The following is a 15420-nucleotide window of genomic DNA, read 5'->3' on the forward strand; positions in this document are numbered from 1 at the left end:
AGGGGTCGTTCTCCAAGTATATACCGATATATACAAATATACACTGATAAACTAGTGCTTTTTATGGCGATATGGGAAATTCACTCGTGGCTAGACAAATGGGTCAAGCAAGGTTTAACACCTCCCTCAGTAACGACTCTTTGCATTTTCTAGAGTAGGCGTTAAGTCGTGGCCTGGAAATCTTTCTTTTTAGATGTGGATTTTCGAATTACATCAGACAGTACTGGAGGCTGTTCTTGAATCCTACTTTTCTGCTTAAGTGATGGTAGAGATATTGGCAGGTTTCCAAGCTTTCGCCACAGTTTAGAGTTTCTCCCAAGAGCTGCAGGTCCAACCACAAAGGTACGTGATATGACAAGTGCTCACCACAGAACCTCCAAAGGTTTCTACCCAGGAGCCTAAGCGCGCGTGCGTGCCAGAGCCCCTTTGTTGCTCCGGCGCTGGGGTCCGGCTGCGCCTGCGTCGTGTGCCGGCGCGGACAAGTGCGCTGTGCTTCTGGCACCAGCTGGGGGCGAGCAGACTTCAGGCAGCCGCCGTCGCCGCCGTCGCTGCAGCCGTTGCGATCGCTGCAGCGGAGTTCAGAGGGCCCGGAGGTGGCTGAGATGTCGTCCACCGCGGCATTTTACCTTCTCTCCACCCTGGGAGGGTACTTGGTAACCTCATTCTTGTTACTCAAATATCCGACCCTCCTGCACCAGAGAAAGAAGCAGAGATTTCTGAGTAAACACATCTCTCACCGCGGAGGTGAGGGGGTCCCTGCATCCCGATGGCGGGGGGGGGGGAGGCTTTTTTCTGCACCCCACCCCAGACTGGAGCTGAGGGTCCACTGGAGCTCCACAGAAGGCCGGCGGGTGGAAATACGTGAGAGTTGGAGGAGAAAGGGTGTGTATGAACAGGACACGGAGGTGAGGGCGGTGTGGTGTCAAGGGGAGGTTTCCTGAGGGAAGGAAAGGGGTCTCGAGGGCGAGGTTCTCTCGAGTGCAGCGGAAGCAGTGTCGGGTTCTCTAAAAGAGGAAGGATCAGAATGAGAAGAAGTAGACCGAGGGTTTCTTGGCGAGTGGAAAGATCATCTCAAGGCACACAAGGGAGCGCTGTGCGGGTCGAGAATACCCCACTAGGGACACTGAGAACAGACTGCTCCGAGCAAGCCCTTGGCTTAGCGGGCGGGGTGAGCCCGGGCGATGAGCTCGTCACCTGCAGACTTCGGGTGCTAAGAAGCCGGGTGAACCGGGAGCAATGCTGCAATCCCGGTATCTGCAATCCCCGGGAGCGGGTCCCACTCCCATGCTCTGAGCGTGCTAATTGAGAAGATAGGGAAATCGAGGCCCAAGATCTGGGGATATTTCCTAGGGTCACCGTGGGCAGGATGGGGCAAGGAACTGGGGCGTCCAGCCTCTCAAGGCAGCAAATCATGCACCTGTTTTATTGAGTCACACGTTGCTCACCAACAATGACATGTGGATTTCGAAAAGGGCGAAAGAGATGGCTTAGTTTATGACAGGACAGTATTGTGTAAAGGAGACAAAGACAAGTTTCTTTTGGAAAAGTGTCTTGCTACATGGAGCCTAGGTTGTCCATGCTCTCATTTCTCAGTTAACAGGCCAAATCCTTGCTTCTTCATTATTGTATAATAATGTATTTTTATTGCATTTCAAGCATGGGGTATAAAATGTTGTGAATAGGCATAGTTCAATCAATCTTAACTGTTCTTTACAGATGAAGGGTAAACTACATTAAAATTGCTTGGGATTTACAGTATAAAACTTGATTGAGTGCCATAACCTCTTTTCTAACAAAAATTGTCAAGTTGTTATTAGGTGCCATGAAGTTGTTTCTGACTCTAAGCAACCCCATGCACAACAAAATGAAACACCAACAGGGCCTTCACCATCCTCACAATTCTTGCCCGTTGTTGCAACCACTATGTCAGTCTATCTCATTTGGGGTCTTCCTCTTTTTTGCTGACTCTCTACCTTACCAAGCATGATATCCTTCTCCAGGGACTAGTTCCTACTGATAACACGTCCAAAGTACATGAAACAAAGTCTCTCTAGCCTCACTTCCAAGAAACATTCTGGCTATACTTCTTCCAAGACAGATTTGTTCATTCCTCTGGAAATCTATATATATTCTTCATCAACACCATAATTCAAATGCATCAGTCTTCAGTCTTCCTTATTCATTGTCCAGCTTTCATGTGCATATGAGGCTATTGAAAATATCATGGCTTCGGTAAGGTGTACTTTAGTCCCCAAGGTGACATCTTTGCTTTTTAACACTTTAAAGAGGTCTTTTGCAGCAGATTGGCCCAATGCAATGTGACGTCTGATTTTTTTTGATGCTGCATCCATGGGTGTTGATTGTGGATCCAAGTAAATTTAAATCCCTCACGTCTTCAATCTTTTCTCCATTTATTGTGATGTTGCTTATTGGCACAGTTAGGAGGTTTTTGTTTTCTTTATGTTGAAGTATAATCCATACTGATGGCAGTAGTCTTTGATCTTCATCAGTAGGTGCTTCAAATCCTTTTCATCTTAAGCAAGCAAGATTGTGTCACCTTTAATCCTGTGTCCTCCAGTCCTGGTGTCATGTTCTTCTTCATATAGCCCAGCTTCTCAGATTATTTGCTCATCATACAGATTGAATAAGTATGGTGAAATAAATTGGCAAATATTAAGGTTTAAAATGTCACAGAAATACATATACATACTTTGTTTTATTTATGAAGGTCTCTGGGTGGCACAAGGAGGGTTACAATGGGTTCCTAACATAAAGGTTGGTGGTTTGAATCCACCCATCAGCTCTATGGAAGAAAGGCCTGGACATCTGCTTCTGTAAAGATTACAGCTAAGAAAACTCTATGGAACAGTTCTGCTCTGTAAACCATGGGGTTGCCAGGTCACTGTGAGTCAGAATCCACTCAACTCATGTTTTTGGTATAGTTTGATCAGTTAAACACAAATCTAAAGAGTGACTTACTTCAGTAATTATCCTAGCCTCACTCAGGAAAAGCATCAAAGGTTTTAAAGGGTCACTAGCTATAAAATGCATTGCTTTTTCGGTTAATGTGTGTTTTAATAGATATATTATTAAACTGCAAGCTGATGTAAGACTACTAATTTGCCTTCAGTTATTGGAACCAGAGTTTGTGTTTCAGTTGTTAATTTTCAATGGTAGTAATCATATTCTAAGGATAGGCAGTTCACACTACAGTTGTGTTTATAAATTTAAAATAAAAAAGGTGGTTACAAAAATTTACAAAAAAAAAAAGAAAGCTAAATCCTCTAAAACACTATCCAACTGTCATGTTAATCTTAAAAAAAAAATTGTGGTACCCTATAGGTGGAAAAAAAAAAAGCCTAAAGAGGTTCAAAATGTGCTCTAAAGAGTTTAATTATTAAAGGAAGTCAACCTTGACCATTGTGCTCTTTTAAGAGCTATCTATATAGGATCAAATCCACAACAGCTACTTGAAAGATTAGATAAGAACCTTAGGGAGCAATGAATTTATGTTGGTGGGGGAGGAACAAAGAGTATGAAAATGGTTGTACAACTGAAAGAACATAATCAATGGCACTGAATTGTACATGTAGAAATTGTTGAATTGGTGAATGCTCTGCAGTATATATTCTTAACAACAACAAAAAATAAAATTTTTAAAAATGTGTTCCACGCTAACATAGCAAGTGTCAAAGGCAGAATAAGGTAGGTCTCCAACTCTCATTTACTTGAGAGTTGGAAATACTTTTAAAATATTTTCTACCCCTAGATAGTATATCATTTCAGAGGTTTCAATTTAACCCCTTAGATAAAAATTTCTATTCGTTCTTTGTACATATGGCATCAGTATTCCTACATTCAAAGATGTAACTAAACCTTTCATGAGAACCTTGTTAAATATCTGCAGTCTCAAAATCTCTTTAACTGTATGATGGTTCTAAAAGCACTGTTATAAGTTCTCATGTTTTAGTGCTTAATGTTCTTCCATTGAAAATGCTCTCCAAGTGGTGTTGTTACCTACTGTCAAGTGACACGCCCCCACACCTGGTGGTCCCAGACCTAAATACTGCCCAGTCCTGTGCCAGCCCCAAGATCAACTCAGATTGGACCCTTGTGAGCCACAGAGTTTTTGTTGGCTGATTTTCACCAGTAAATTTTTTCTTGCTCTGTGTTAGACTTGAAACTCCTCAGAAACCTGTTCAGCATCCTAGCAACATGCATACGTCCTCTGATAGATGAGTGGTGACTGTGCATGAGGTGCATTGGCCAGGAACTGGGACTACCTCATGGAAGGGGAGAATTCTACCACTGAACTACCAGTGCCTTGCTGTTCCAATACTACAATTGATTCCAGAGTTAGGGAAGAGATGTTAAAAACACTTTGTAACTCAAGATACTAAGTGTCTGAAAAATAAACATTGATGACAAGACAAGAGTCTTATTTTTGCCTTGGATGCTGATAACAGCAACCATTGGCCTCTCTGCATATGGTTATTATTTGGGTGAGTGCAAGTAGCTGAGATTCCATGTAAACCACACGTATGACCATTCCAGGATTGAAACTTTGATCATGATATGTGTATAAAATGTATACACCTGCATCAGTATAACCTGAACCCTTTAACATCTACTACATTATGTCTGCTCTTTCACTGCCGTCAAGTCGGATCGGACTCATAGCGACCTCTCCTTGGGTTTTTGAGGCAGTATCACTATGGAAGTAGATTGCCCAACCTTCCTTCCAAGAAGTGGCTGGTGGGTTTGAACCTCCAGCCTTCTGGTTAGCAGACAAATGCCTTAGGCACTATGTCACCAGAGCTCCTTATGTCTACTACTAAAGCATTGTAAACACTTAAATGACCTTAATCAGATTCTAGATCTACCAGTAGTTAGCCTTGAGAATAAGCCTTAGCTTTCTTATCTAGAAAATGGAGACTCTTTGCCTTGCTTACCTCTATGTGTTGTTCACGAGGATTGGATATATAAAAAGCTCTTAAAAAACTGTAAAATTGCTTAGAAATGTAAGTGTGGCTATAGGGGATCCTCAGTTGTATTTAGCAATAAAACTGAGTTGATTGAGAAGGAATGAAATTACAGTAATGCTTCCAAAATTATAATACTTTTGCCTTTTATTAAGACTAATTGTCCTTAAAAATAGAAAATGTTTTAGTACTTCAAAAATTAAATATTGCAGGTTTTGTTCTTCCAGATCCTTTAAAGCATATTATATGTATTACATTATATGATTTGTTAATACATCTGCTTCCTTTACTAAACTAAAACTTCCTTGAGGCAGGGACCAGGTTTTATTAATTCCTGTTTCTCTAATCTCCAGCACAGATCCTTATGTATAATAAAAATAATAGCTAATTGTCTCTTAATTATCTACTGCTTGCTAGTTGCCTTCCATGTATTTCCCAAATTTATTTGACCAAAGAACACTTTCAGTGTAATAAAAAAATACCAGTGGGACCAAAGATATACCCTTTGGATTAAATGTAGAACAAGCAATGGTCTCAAAAGCCATTATCTTAATTACTGTAAGAAATTATCAATTTTACTAATATTTAATACAGTTTTTCATGATTACCTAAGTAAATTATGTTCATTGTAGAAAATTTGGAAAATGCTGAAATGAGAGAAGTCCCTAAACTGTTACTAGGATCCCTGGTTACACATACAGTGGTTAAAGTGCTCAGCTGTTAACCAGAAGGTCAGGTGTGTAAACCCACCAGCTGCTCTGTAGGAGAAAGATGTTAAATATATATGTTAAATATTATATTCTTGGATATTTATATTTATATTCTTGGAAACCCTATGGGATAGTTAAGGAGCTCTGGTGGCACAGTGCCTAAGGCATTTGACTACTAACCAGAAGGTTGGCGGTTCAAATCTAGCAGCTCTCCATGGAAGGAAGACTGGGCAATCTATATCTGTAATGATTTTCTGTTAGGTGCTGTTGAGTTGGCTCCAACTCAGTAACCCTATGTACAGCAGAATGAAACACTGTCCGGTCCTGTGCAGCCTCCTTACAATCCTTGCTATATCTGAGCCCATCATTGCAGACACTGTCAGTCCATCTTAGTGAGGGCCTTCCCCTTTTTCATTGACCCTCCACTTTACCAAGCATGATATCCTTTTCTAGGGAATGGTCCCTTCTGACAACATAACCAAAGTAGGTGACGTGATATCTGGCCATTCTGGCTTCCAAGGAGCATTCTGGCTGCACGTTTTCCAGGACAGATATGTTAGTTCTTTTAGTAGTCCATGGTACTTACAGTATCCTTTGCCAACACCACAACTCAAAAGCACCAACTCTTCTTTGGTCTTCCTTATTCATCATCCAGCCTTCACATGCTGAGGCCACTGAAAATAACATGGCTTGAGTCAGGTGCACCTTTTCTTCAAAGAGATATCTTTACTCTTCAGCACTTTAAAGATGTCTTTTAGAGCAGATTTGCCCAGTGAAATATGTCGTCTGATGTCTTAACTGCTGCTTCCATTGGTATTGATTGTGGAGCCAAGTATATGAAATCTTTGACAACTTTAGTCTTTTCTCCATTTATCATGATGCTGACTCTTGGTCCAGTTGTGAGGATTTTTCTTTTCTTTATGTTGAGATGTTAATCTGTACTGTAGACTGTAGTCTTTAATCTTCACCAGTAAGTGCTTCATGTCATCCTCACTTTCAGCAAGCAAAGTTGTGTTGTCTGCATATCACAGATTGTTAATGAGCCTTCCTCCAATCCTGATGCCACATTCTTCTTCATATGATCCAGCTTCTCAGATTATTTGCTCATTATACAGATTGCATAAGTATGGTGAAAGGATACAACCCTGACACACTCCCTTCCTGATTTTAAAACATGCAGTATCCCCTTGTTCTATTCTAACCACAGCCTCCTGATCTATGTATAGATTCCTCATGAACATAATTAAGTGTTGTGGAATTCCCATTCTTCTCAATGTTATCTGCAATTTATTATGATCTACACAATCAAATGCTTTTGCATAGTCAATAAAACACAAGTAAACAGCTTTCCGATATTCTTTGCTTTGAGCCAGGATCCATTTGACATCAGCAATGATATTCCTCGTTCCACGTCCTCTTCTGAATCCAGCTTGCATTTCTGGAAGTTCCCTGTCAATATACTGCTGCAACCATTTTTGAATTATCTTCAGCAAGGTTTTACTTGGGTGTGATATTAATGATACTGTTAAATAATTTCCATATTCTGTAGAATCACCTTTCTTTAGAATGGGTACACACATGGATCTCTTCCAGTCAGTTGGCCAGGCAGCCGTCTTCCAAATCTCTTGGCATAGACAAGTGAGTGCCTCCAGCATGGCATCCATTTGTTGAAACATCTCAATGGGTATTCCGCCAATTCCTTCAGTGTAGCTTCAACTTCTTCCCCTTAATACCATTGGTTCTTGATATATGCCACCTCCTGAGATGATGAACATTGGCCAGTTCTTTTTGGTAGAGTGACTCTGTATATTCCTTCCATCTTCTTTTGATGTTTCCTGCATTGTTCAATATTTTGCCCAGAGAATCTTTCCATATTGCAACTTGAGACTTGAATTTTTTCTTCAGTTCTTTCAGCTTGAGAAATGCCAAGTATGTTCTTCTCTTTTGGTGTTCTAACTCTAGATCTTTGCACATTTCTTTATAATAATTGACTTTGTCTTCAGGAGCTGGTCTTTGAAATCTTCTGTTCAGCTCTTTTATCTTGTCATTTCTTCCATTTGCTTTAGCTACTTTCCATTCAAGGACAAGTTTCAGAGCCTCCTCTGCCATCCATTTTGGTCTTTTCTTCCTTTCCTGTCTTTTTAATGACCTTTTGCTTTCTTCATGTGTGATGTTCTTGATGTCATCCCACAATTCCTCTGGTTTTTGGTCATTGGTGTTCAGTGCATCAAATCTATTCTTCAGATGGTCTCTAAATTCACATAGGATATAGTCAAGGTCATATTTTAGCTCTCGTGGACTTCTTTTAATTGTCTTTAGCTTCCACTTGAACTTGCATATGAGAAGCTGATGGTCTGTTCCACAGTCAGCTCCTGGCTTTGTTTTGGCTGAATATATTTAGCTTCTCCATTGCCTTTTTCCACAGATGTAGTCAATCTGATTCCTGTGTGTTCCATGTGCTGATGTTTACATGTTTAGCTGCTGTTTATGTTGTTGAAAAAAGATACTTGCAATGAGTAAGTCATTGGTCTTGTAAAATTCTATTATGTGATCTCCAGCATTACTTCTATCACCAAGGCCATATTTTCCAACTACCAGTGATTCTTTTTTGTTTCCAACTTTTACATTCTAATCACCAGTGACAACCAACACATCTTGATTGCATGATTGATCAATTTCAGACTGCAGAAGTTGGTAAAAAAATCTTCAATTTCCTCATCCTTGATGGTGGTGGTTGATGTGTAAATTTGACTAATAATAGTATTAATTGGTATTCCTTGTAGGTATATGGCTATTATCCTATCACTGACAGCATTGTGCTTCAGGATAGAGCTTGAAACATTCTTTGTGACAATGAATGCCACGCCATTTCTCTTCAATTTGTCATTCTCACCATGGTAGATCATATGGATGTCTGATTCAAAATGACTAAAACCAGTCTGTTTTAGCTCATTAATGCCTAGGATATTGATCGTTATGTGTTCCATTTCATTGTTGACAACTTCCAATTTTCCTAGATTCATACTTTGTACATTTTATGTTCCAAGTGTTAATGGATGTTTGCAGCTGTTTCTTCTCGTTTTGAGTCATGCCACATCAGCAAATGGAGATTATGAAAGCTTTATTCCATCCACATCATTAAGGTTACCTCTACGGTGAGGAGGTGGCTCTGCCCCAGTTGTATTTTGAGTGCCTTCCAACCTGAGAGGCTCATCTTCTGGCACTATTTTGGACAGTGTTTCAGGGCTATTCATCAGTATTTCCAGTAATGTATCAGAGAGTGTTTCACTGCTATTCATAAGGTTTTCACTGGCCAGTTCTTTCAAGTCTGTCTTAGTCTGGAAGCTCCACAAAACCTGTCCACCACGTCTGACCCTGCTGGTATTTGAAACACCAATGGCATAGTCTCCAGCCTCACAGCAACACGCAAACCACCATAGTATGACAAACTGACAGATGAGTGGTGGCCATGACAATTTACTGCCTCAAAACCCAATAGGGGTCACTATGAGTTGGAATTGACTCAGTGGCAGTGGGTTTGGTTTTTTTTTGGTTTATGAGATAGTTATTTCAACTCTGTCACTGTTAAGTACATGTTCTCCTATATTTGGAATCATACTGTGTATTCATTTACTCCTGGTACTGAGGTAGTTAAGTTGTGTGTCAGTTTGGCTGGACCTGGTTTTGAGTGACAGGCAGCTGGATGTCCCCATGATGAAATTGGTAATCAACTCCATGGTGGAATCTACTGGAGCAGCTGAGTAAGTTGCCTTTGGGATGTGGTCTGCTTCCAGTATATAAGAAGTTTTGAGGAGGGTCTCTGCAGCTCTGTGGCATCATGGACCCCGCATGTAGCCAAGACTTCAGTCAGCACCCTGCTGTGTTTCCTGCCAATCTTGGAACTGTCTCTGGACTTGAACTAGTGGCCTGTCATGTTGTTTGGTAATCTTGGGACTGTGCCATTTTACTTATCGACCTTGGGCTTGTTAGCCTCAGCAGCCAGCAGCTGCCTAAGTGAAGAGATGCCTCCAGCTCCAGGGGGCCAGGAATAGAAGGCAGACCTAAAGACCAAGGTCAAGGGGCTTTCCCTTAGCCCCTAGAGCTGGCACTTTGAACTTGGACTTCTAGCCTTCTAAACTGTAAGAGAATAAAATCCTGTTTGTTAAAGCCACCCGTTTGTGGCATTTCTTGTAGAGCAGTACTAGAGAACCAAAACAGATACCTACTGAGTTAGCTAGAGAAAGAAGAGTAACGGGGAAAAAACTTATTTTAATGATCCTCCCTAATCTATTTGAATGGGCCAATTGAATTGAGCTTTGTAAAAAGATGTCTATTTATTAGGGTTCAGTGGCCAAAGAATAAAAGACGTAGCACCAACCGGTCAAATCCCTACCATCTAATCTTTCACCCTTGGTCTCAAAGCAGGCTACTGTCATAATCCAGGCATCCTGCCACTGATTGATTTGGCAGGTGATAAGATTGAGGGTAAGGATTGTTCTTGGACCCTATTTGATTACTTCTAGGCCTTAAAGTTTAATTGATTGCTCAAGGAGGAAATTGAGGCACCAATTTGAGTCTCAAAAGTATCTCTGCAAGTAGCATTGTTACTGCACTCTGAACCTTGTCCCATGTCAGAGTATCAGTTATCTTATTTTCTCTTCCTCACTTGTTGAAAGTGAGGACTTTTTTCTACTTCATTCCTATTAATGGCTTATTAGCAATGGAGTCAATGATAAAGGATAACATTTATTTAATAGCACTATCATACTTTATTGGAGCTCTGGTGGTATAGTGGTTAAGGCATTTGTCTTCTAACCAAAAGGTTGATGGTTTGAACCCACCAGCTGCTCCATGGAAGAAAGATGGGTGGTCTGCTTCCATAAGATTTATAGCCTTGGAAACCCAGTGGGGGTGTCTGTGAGTCAGAATCAACTCAATTGCAGTGAGTTTTTTTTTTTTTAAATCATACTTTATGGCACACAGGTCTGAAGGCAGAATCTAATAGCTATATTTATGTGTTTAATCTTTTTCTCATATCTACAAATATAAATTCACTAGTTTTCCTCCTTGGAATATAGAAAACTTCTTCAGTGTTCCAGGGAACCCAGACTAGGAAATACTCTTTTGTATATATCATATCTAATCCTTCAATGTTCTTTATGTTCATACTTAATTCATATATACTGTTTTGTAGGTACATATGGATGTTGGATGAATGAATGAGTGGAAGTTTTAGAAATGAAGGAATTACTTAATTTGGACTTCATTATGCTTTGAGATAGGATCATACCCTCAAATATGAGGGTATGTTTTATTTGCACTAAGCTTTTCTTTTCAGTATCAAAAAATGCTTAATTTTGAAGGTTGTCCTTTTATGTCATATTTGTCACTGGTTTTAAAAAGTCACACTCATTTATACACATAAATACATACACACACACACACACACACATATATATATGTCGTGTATAGAAAGATGTTAATGGTCATGGTGGAGCATAACTGCAAAACAAGTCTACAGTGTTTATTGAACATTTATTGAAATATAAGACATTAGAAAGATAAAAAGGAAACTAGACAAATACTTCTTTCCTTCACAGATACTACATTTAATGTAGTTAAGGATTGTTTTGGTTACCTAGTGCTGCTCTAACAGAAGATACCACAAATGGGATGGCTGAACAAACAGTTTATTCTCTTACAGTTTGGAAGCTTTAAGTCCAAGTTCAAAGTGACAGGCTCTAGGGGCTGGGTAAAAAAGTCCTTTAACCCTGGGCTTCAGTTCTCCCTCCTGCTCCCAGCCCACTGGAGCTAGAGGCTTTTCTTCACTCAGACAGCTGCTGGCTGCTAAGACTGGCAAGCCCAAGGTTGACAAGTAAAAAGGCACAGTCCCAATGTTACCAAACCATATGGCAGTCCATTAATTCAAGTCCATTGAAAGTCCCAATGCATGGCAGCCTGCAAAACGACATGGCTACATGCAGGGTTCAAGCATGCCATCAGCTAGAGACCATTCCCCAAGGCTTCTCCTTATATACAGGAAGCAGACCACATCCCTAAGGCAGCTACTCAGCCACTCACAGTAGATTCCACCATGAAGTTGATTACCAGTCTCATCATGTGGAAGTAGCTGCCCAGCCACTCAACCAGGCCCAGCCAGGTTGACACATAAACTTAACTACCACAAAGATACAAAAGAGAATGTTTCTTTTACTTTTCCTATCATACCAGAAGCTAACCAATCACAAAGTAATTGGGCAGTCTACTTCTGTAGTGGTACCACCTCGGAAACCCAAGGATGGGTCTCTATGAGCTGGCTCCAATTTGACGATTGCATGTTGTTGTATATAAGGGAAGAAAAGTTAATATAGAATGAAAATTGGGGAAATACATAGTGAAGGAATAAATAAAATGAATTGGAAATTTTCAGAGGTTTTCTCAAAGAAAAATGTAAACTGGTCAAGAGGGAAATAGAAGGACATAAATGCAGAGAAATCACAAATAAATGATATTAGGACAGCATAGAAAATCTGTAATAGGGGTTTATTCTCTTCCACATTTCATGCTAATTAAAAATTAAACTTTTATGTGTATGTGGAATGGTTACTTGCACAAGAGTTAACCATTATTTAAGCTGCTTATGGAAAAGGGAGAGGGGGAATTAAGAAAAAGCCTACTTTTGTGAATGATGTTATGATAGTTCAAACAATTTCATGAAAGAAGAGCTACCATCAAATAATTCCTTGGAGAGAAATGACATAATTCTTAATTAGTCCCTAAGTTACTCTCTAGGCTTTCACCATATGAGTCTAACAAGTCATTAGTGGGTATTACCTTTATGAATTTGTCTTCAAGCTTTAAATAGACAAACTGAAGATAGATATAGAATAAGGACCAAAATGAATAGCTATAAAGCTGAAATAAAGACGATACATAATGATACCGTAGAAGCTACAGCATAATTAATGGTAAGAAACTACAGTGGACTCTGAAATCATACTGCTCGTGCTTGAATCCCATTTTCCCTTACTGGCTTTGTGACCTAAGGTAAATTTTGTCTGGGGATAGTAATACCTCATAGAATGATGGTGCAGATTTTAATGAAATAATATATAAAGTGCTAAGCACAGTATCTAGCTTATATTAGTTGTTAATAACTTGACTACCTTTTCAGTATTTTATTTTTTCTAGTAGTGTCTATGTAGTTTAATAAGCTTATAAAATAGATGAAAGATCTTAAGTAATAATGTTTGTATATTTAAGCTGTTAGGTGTAAGTGAGTTACCATTAAAATTATGTGGAAAGCAGACATAAAAGGCTTACAAAGTTAGGCTGACTTTGGATGTAAATATTAGTAGTGAAAGTTTGCTGACTGGGGATAATTTACTTATTTCAGAGTACTGAAGTCTATCTTTTTCCTAATCTCTTTTCCCCAAACTGAAAGATTAAACACTAAGTCTTTTGCATTTTTTTTATTATGGTACGTTTCAAACAGATATGAAAGTGGTAGACCTCCATGAACCTGTCATCCAGCCACAGACAATTATCAACTCCCATGACCATTCTTCACCTAAAATTATTTTGAAACAAATTTCAGATAAATAATTTTAAACATAATACTTAATGAACACTATTTTGTGGCGTATTCTAAAAGATGTATAAGACAAAGTCTTTGCTATTGGGATTTGAGAAGGCTAAAAAATAACACTGGTTACTGTCCTTTCCCAAGTTTGGAACCAATTTAGAAATAAAGTGTAGGCGTGAGATAGTCAAAATATCAGCTTTATTACTAATAGGCCTAAATTTAGACTCCAGCATGCCCTCCCAAGATCTTAACACTAAAACTGGAGGCTTTTTCCTTGCATTGGCAGAGCCTGCCCTGGCAAGCTGAGCAGATATTTTGTTCCTTTGAGGATGCAGCATTCCAAATTAAAAGGACCCCAAAGGATTGAGTCACAGATAGCTCTTTCTCTTAAGTCACTTCTGGTCCCATGGGGTGGAGTACATGAAGGAGTAGAGAAAGGTTAGAAGCTTCCTTCCGTTCTTTTCCCTTCCTAAAAGCTAGAGTAGAATTTTCCTTCACCAGGTGGAAACCTCAGTGGGGTGGATAGTTTCCCTCAGAGTTGCTAGCTGCTGTTGAGCCAGCCCCACACGTGGGGACCCTGTGCGCAGCTGACTGAAACTTCCCAGTCCTGTGCCACCTCTGTGATCGGTTGCATTGTGAGCCATAGGGTTTCCATTGGTTGATTTTTAGAAGCGGATTGCCCAGACTTTCCTCCTAGACTGTCTTAGTCTATAAGCTGCTTGAGACCTCTTATCTGCTGACACATGGGTGTTGGTTGCACATGAATCTAACCAGATCTCCCTCATGGAAGGTGAGAGGTCTACCACTGAACCACCAATGCCCTCACCTAGTATATATTATTAGGAAATTTTTTATCATCCAGTATGATCACATCTAGATCTTGTCCTTTTTTTTTTCCCCCTTAAATTACAGTATTTATTACTACAGTTGATGGACATTCACCAGGTATCTACTCTTTACCAGGTACTAAGGTGATGGCAAAGGAGCTCTGGTGGTGCAGTGCCTGAGGCATATGACTGCTAACCAGAAGGTTGGTGGTTCAAGCCCACCAGCTGCTCTGTGGAAGGAAGATGAAGCAATCTACTTCCATAGGTTTACCACCTTGGAAACCCAGTGGGGTCACTGGACTTGATCACAGTGGGTTTTTGTGTCTTTGTTTGTTTATGGTGATGGCAACAGTAATAATAACAACAATAATCTTTAACATTCACTGAATGTTCAGTATAGTAGTCCATTGAATCTAATGTTATTTGTTATAAAGATGCCCAGTTTTCTGTGTACTGCCAGAAAAGAGAAAACCCTGGCACTTAAACAATTATACATCATTCATTGTAAATTGCACCCTAAATTGAGAAATGTTAAAAAGTTAAAAGTATCTTTTTTAGATAAACTTTGTGAGTTAATCATTTAATTGTCCCAGTCCTATGAGATAGGTACCATCATTATACTCATTCTTACACGTAAGGAAACTCAGCCACAGAGAAATAACTGCCCAGGGTCACACAGGTAGCAGGTAGGTTGGAGACCAGGCATCCTATGTCCAGAACCCTACCCTCAACCATTATACTATACTGTCTTCAACCAAGGGTGACTAAAACATAGTAATTTCTTTTAAGGAATTTATGGGACAGGCAGAAGGGGGAAACAAGTACGTGATTTATGCTATAATGTGATAAATGCTGTAGTAGGTATGCATTAGAGATTATGGGAATGCAGAGGAGACTTGCTCTGTCTGAGGAGGTGTATGTATGTGTACCAACTCATCTTCTCTCTTACAACAAATTAGCAGGTATTTTAGCTTTAAATAATTATATTTAGATTCTCTAAAACCCCTGCATTGTTTTGGCTGTGTGTTGATCTTTGATTCCTTCCTGTTGCAGCTAAAAAAATATATATCATTACCCTATTTATACCACTTTTATTTTAATGTCTATATAATATATAAGCTCTGAGATTCACTCGAAACCAAAAACCAAACCCACTGCCGTCGAGTCGGTTCCGACTCATAGCAACCCCTCCTTGGATTTCCAAGGCAGTATCTCTATGGACATATTGACAGAGAACTTCCAGAGGTTCAAGCCGGATTCAGAAGAGGACGTGGAACAAGGGATATCATAGCTGTTGTCAGATGGATCTTGGCTCA

General features: G+C 39.7%; 1 protein-coding gene across 1 annotated transcript in view; it reads left to right on the forward strand.

Moving 5' to 3' along the window:
* The first annotated feature begins 602 nt into the window (after nucleotides 1–602).
* The window catches only part of GDPD1 (glycerophosphodiester phosphodiesterase domain containing 1), a 53248-nt gene continuing 38430 nt past the window's right edge, over nucleotides 603–15420 (forward strand). Inside the window, exon 1 of the mRNA XM_007947856.2 lies at nucleotides 603–744. Within this exon, the coding sequence (XP_007946047.1) occupies nucleotides 603–744 (142 nt within the window). The remainder of the gene's footprint in view (nucleotides 745–15420) is intronic.

This window comes from Orycteropus afer, unplaced genomic scaffold, assembly GCF_000298275.1.
Source record: "Orycteropus afer afer isolate SDZICR_OR568_19922 unplaced genomic scaffold, OryAfe1.0 scaffold00196, whole genome shotgun sequence".
Lineage (NCBI taxonomy): Eukaryota > Metazoa > Chordata > Mammalia > Tubulidentata > Orycteropodidae > Orycteropus > Orycteropus afer.